Raw genomic sequence first — 4,192 nt, forward strand, 5'->3', positions numbered from 1 at the left:
AAATCAGATCAAGCTTTAAGCTAGTAACATAATTTTTATTTTTAGTTGTTTAAATATAAAAAAGGCAGCTAAACACAAAGGTAAGTACAGATCAGACACCCTCATTCCACAGATTATTTTGGAAAATAAAAACATTTGTTAACAGGGTGGCTTTCCGTCTCACACTAAAACGTAAATAAAACATCTTTCCCAGACTTTATACTCCAAGCTCAGAAACAACTTAGGAAATACTCAAATCTATGAGTGTCTTACCATGACCATGTAAAATTACCTGGGAAAGGGAGGAGAGGGGATTAATAACCAGAGGCAGTTTCACACTGATGGAAAAATGCTTGCAGTCACTCCCAAATAAACCCCCTACACATTATATATAAATCACAATAAAAATAAAAGTGCCTACATTATGGAACTGTGAAATTTTGTTTAAAAAAATAACAAAAAATAAACTTGGGTATCATTGGTGCACATGGAAGAATACTACAACACACAAGGCTGGAAAATACTGAAACACAGTTAAGACTCAAAAGACAGGTTGTACTTTAAATAAAAAGACAGGTTTAGTAGGAAGTAAAGGCTGGAGAGGAAAGCAGACCTTCCATAGAATGGCCTCTCAGACCAACATTAAACAACAGAGACATGACATCTCATCTCAGCCCATCCCCAACCCCAACCCGCCATAAATCCGAACTGCTGCAGGAGGAGGAGGAAAAGGTGCAACTATTTCTTCCCTAAATCTCAGGCCCCAGAGAATGTAATGGGGGAAGTTCTGTCAATGAACTCTGTCCACCTGACATTTCTCCCTTTAGCATTTTTTCTGTGCTAACATTTGTTCCATCTGTTTCGACTCCCAGAAAGCCTAATCTCCTAGAATGAGTTTAATCAGAAAAGCAGGAGATCACACTGGAGCCAAGTAAAGTATGTGCATTAACCAAAAGCTCCAAGTTAACAGCCAGCAGTGGAGACCTCAAATCTTAGTATCAATTCAGCATCTGGTGAGCAATATTTGGCACTAGGCTGGATAAAAAAAAAATAAAATAAAAAATGTCTAATCAAAAATTGTGGGAGGAGGCAGATGTAGTTAAATCATAACCAAATCACAAGCTAAGGTGTGGATATATCCAGAGATATTTAAGAATGCGTGAGAACATACCATTAATGAGATATAAAGAAAGCCAAGTAAATTAACTTGGCAAACAGAAGTTCTGGTTAAAAAAGGGGGGGAGGGAAATCTGAACCAATCATATCCATCTAGTTATTTTTAAAACTGGGCATTTTTTTCCCTCCACCCTTATAGTTTAAGTACAAGCAGATGTCTTTCTACTATACTAAGATTCTTCTAAACCCATTTTCCCACTAATCCTTAAGAGCTTAATAAATCATTTATTCTAGAAAGAAATACAGCATATATGCCCACAGTCTAAAATATGCTTAAAACTGGAAAATTATGTCACTTTATAAAAAAAAAAAAGTCTTGCACTGTTACATCATCACGTGATGAGAGTTCATTGGTGCTGGGAGCCCCTCACCAACAAGCAGGGCCCCCACTGGCCAAGCTGAACACTAACACTGCACAAAGAGAAGCAGTGACAGCGACATCTCCACAGAACTCTCTATTTATTTAACTGTGTGCGAGCATTCACTTAATGCTCCAGATGAAAAATGGTGCAAGAAAAGCAAGTGTGAATATAAACAGACACGAAGCTGTGCTACCAGTGGCCACTTGGCGCCGCAACCAGGGAAAAGAAAGCCATCTGCAAGTGAAGCACGGGCCGGGGAGGAGAGAGGGAGGCACAGGAGGCAGGTCTCAGACAGACAGAGACACAAAACTGTTGTACTGCTGGATGTTCCGCTTGAGGATATCGGAGCACGGGCCCAGGACGCGCTCGAACCTCGGTCGGTCCAGCTTAACGCACTTCAAGGGGCCACGCGCGACCACCGTGGCGGCACGAGGACGATTCATCAGCAATGCGATCTCACCTGGAGGAGGAAGAGGAGGAGCTGAGCAGAGGCTGAGGGCTAGAGAAGCACCGCTCCACTTGTGACTAAGGGGGGACCACAAGGATCTCCTCTAGGGGGAACTTGGGAGGCACAAGACACTGGCACTCAAAAACAAAAGTGAGAGGAGACAAGGTATCAACTGAGGAAAGAGCAAAGTGTCACACTATGCCTCTGGAAAACAAGACAGACCATACCTAAAATATAATACTCAAAACAACAAAACTACGCAAGACCACAGGGTCTCCCAGGTGGTGGCAAACTGGATCATTTCCTGTGAGACAATCCACGTACCAAAGTAGTCAGAGGGGCCCAATCTTCCCACTTCAACAAACTCTTCGTTTTCTGACCGACGCTGTAGCACAGCAGCTGAACCCTGGAATTTATAAATCAACAAAAAACAAAATCAAAATACTTTCAAATTAGTGACATTTTATATACTTTTAAGTATTTTAGCTACCTGGGGACAGGAGATGACTCAATGGTTACTTCAAACCTTGGTTTCATGAGAGAGAAAAGATGACCAGCAAGTCTAGTCACTGCAAGAGCTTCGAGTCCCTGTACAGCAGTGCAGCCCTCCCAACACCTTGTCTTTCAGGAAGAGTCTTTTCTTCAAGCTAAGGCCTTGACAGGGAGCTACTCTGGCCTAGTGTTAAGAAGCTGCACTCCAATCCCAAAAGCACACAGTTCGAATCCATCAGCTGTCCTGTGGGAAAAGGATGGGCAATCTTTTCCTGTGTGATTTACTGCCTCTGAAAATACCCACAGTTGGACTGTCAGCCACGGGACAATGCCAACTTAACGGCACACAACAAGGCACTTAAAAGGGTTCAGACTCGGGAACATGAACTCCAGTCCCAGGCCAATTCAACTCACTGTAAGCATTTTCATATTGGGACTTCTTGTTTTGTCCATCGAGATAGATGGAGCCACAGCTGACCCCTGGTAAGTTTTCAGAGATAGTAAATCGCTCAGGAGACAACCGCCCATCCTTTTCCCACAGAGAAGCTAGTGGAATGGAACTGAGTACCTGTGCGCTGGCAGTGCACTTCCAGACCACTAAGCCACCAGAGCCCCCCTTACTCAAATATCCCTATACCCAATCTTCTGCATACTACATATGGCTGCTTCTGCCGGCCAACAGAGTTAAGACATCATGATGCAAAAGTATTTGCAATTTCAGATAAAAAAAGTCAGGTATTCTAAAAAACTGAAGCTATGTATCAGATTAACCCACATTTTCCTCCTGTGGCAAACCTTCCAAGTACCTCTGTGCATCCTTTACCTCTAAAATAATGAAGAACTCATCCCCTGGTTCTCCCTGCACCACAATTTTCTGCCCATCTTCAAACTGGACTGGCTCCAACGCATCAGCCACGGTCAGACGTTCCCACTTATCCAGAGATTCTGAAAGAATCCAAAGAATTTTTCTGCATTATTTTATGTCACTAAAAATATCCTAACAAAAGCAAAGGAAAAAGTGATTCAATGACAGCCACACTCATTCACTATTCCCAAGGGCCACAGATTACACATGTCACCTGTCTTTAATGACTGCTAGTCTCAGTGATAGTCTCATCACCGGCAGGTCACTCTAAGATCCTTACTTCCTTCAGTAGCCAAGGAAACGGTTCATTTATACCAACTGCACCCAGTTATAAAGGAGCAAAAAAAGTAGTTAAGTATTCCTAAACAATGATGTCATCAGTGAAAATCAAATCTGTAATTACTAGACCCAAATGTTTATCCACATAAACAAGTCCAGAGAAAGGACAATAATGGGGGGAGGCCAATTCACTTAACAAAACAAAAGAAGACTCTGAAAAACAGTCATTTCCCTCCCAAAAAAAGAGGTTCTTAGTATCTCCAGATTCATGTAATACATAAAATATCCCCAATTAACTAGCTTCATTTTACAAGTCAACAAACTGGAGGGAATTTTTTCAGAGTCTTAAGACACCCCATCTTCCCAGAGGTGCGGCAACTACTCTCTTCCTGCACCAGCAAACTCCTGATGGTGCATTACAAATAGGAGGCCTGAGGGAGCTCTGGTGGCCTAGTGGCAAGACGCTGCACTACAATCCCACAGGTACGCGGTTCAAATCCACCAGAGGCTCTGCTGGAGAAGGAGGGGGCAATCTCCTCCTGTACCAGTCAGATCTGATTTGACGGTACACCTAAAAAATAATACAATAAA

At 42.5% G+C, this 4,192-nt stretch overlaps 1 protein-coding gene across 1 annotated transcript in view; it reads right to left on the minus strand.

Moving 5' to 3' along the window:
- Nucleotides 1-1,597: 1,597 nt before the first annotated feature.
- Nucleotides 1,598-4,192, minus strand: part of PRKAR1A (protein kinase, cAMP-dependent, regulatory, type I, alpha) — an 18,547-nt gene continuing 15,952 nt past the window's right edge. The window contains exons 9-11 of the mRNA XM_006886255.1: nucleotides 3,281-3,402; nucleotides 2,290-2,371; nucleotides 1,598-1,977 (exon numbers count right to left, since the gene is read on the minus strand). Coding sequence (XP_006886317.1) covers nucleotides 1,805-1,977; nucleotides 2,290-2,371; nucleotides 3,281-3,402 — 377 coding nt within the window. The 3' untranslated portion in view covers nucleotides 1,598-1,804. The remainder of the gene's footprint in view (nucleotides 1,978-2,289; nucleotides 2,372-3,280; nucleotides 3,403-4,192) is intronic.

This window comes from Elephantulus edwardii, unplaced genomic scaffold, assembly GCF_000299155.1.
Source record: "Elephantulus edwardii isolate Elephantulus edwardi_28Jun2011 unplaced genomic scaffold, EleEdw1.0 scaffold00048, whole genome shotgun sequence".
Classification (NCBI taxonomy): Eukaryota; Metazoa; Chordata; class Mammalia; order Macroscelidea; family Macroscelididae; genus Elephantulus; species Elephantulus edwardii.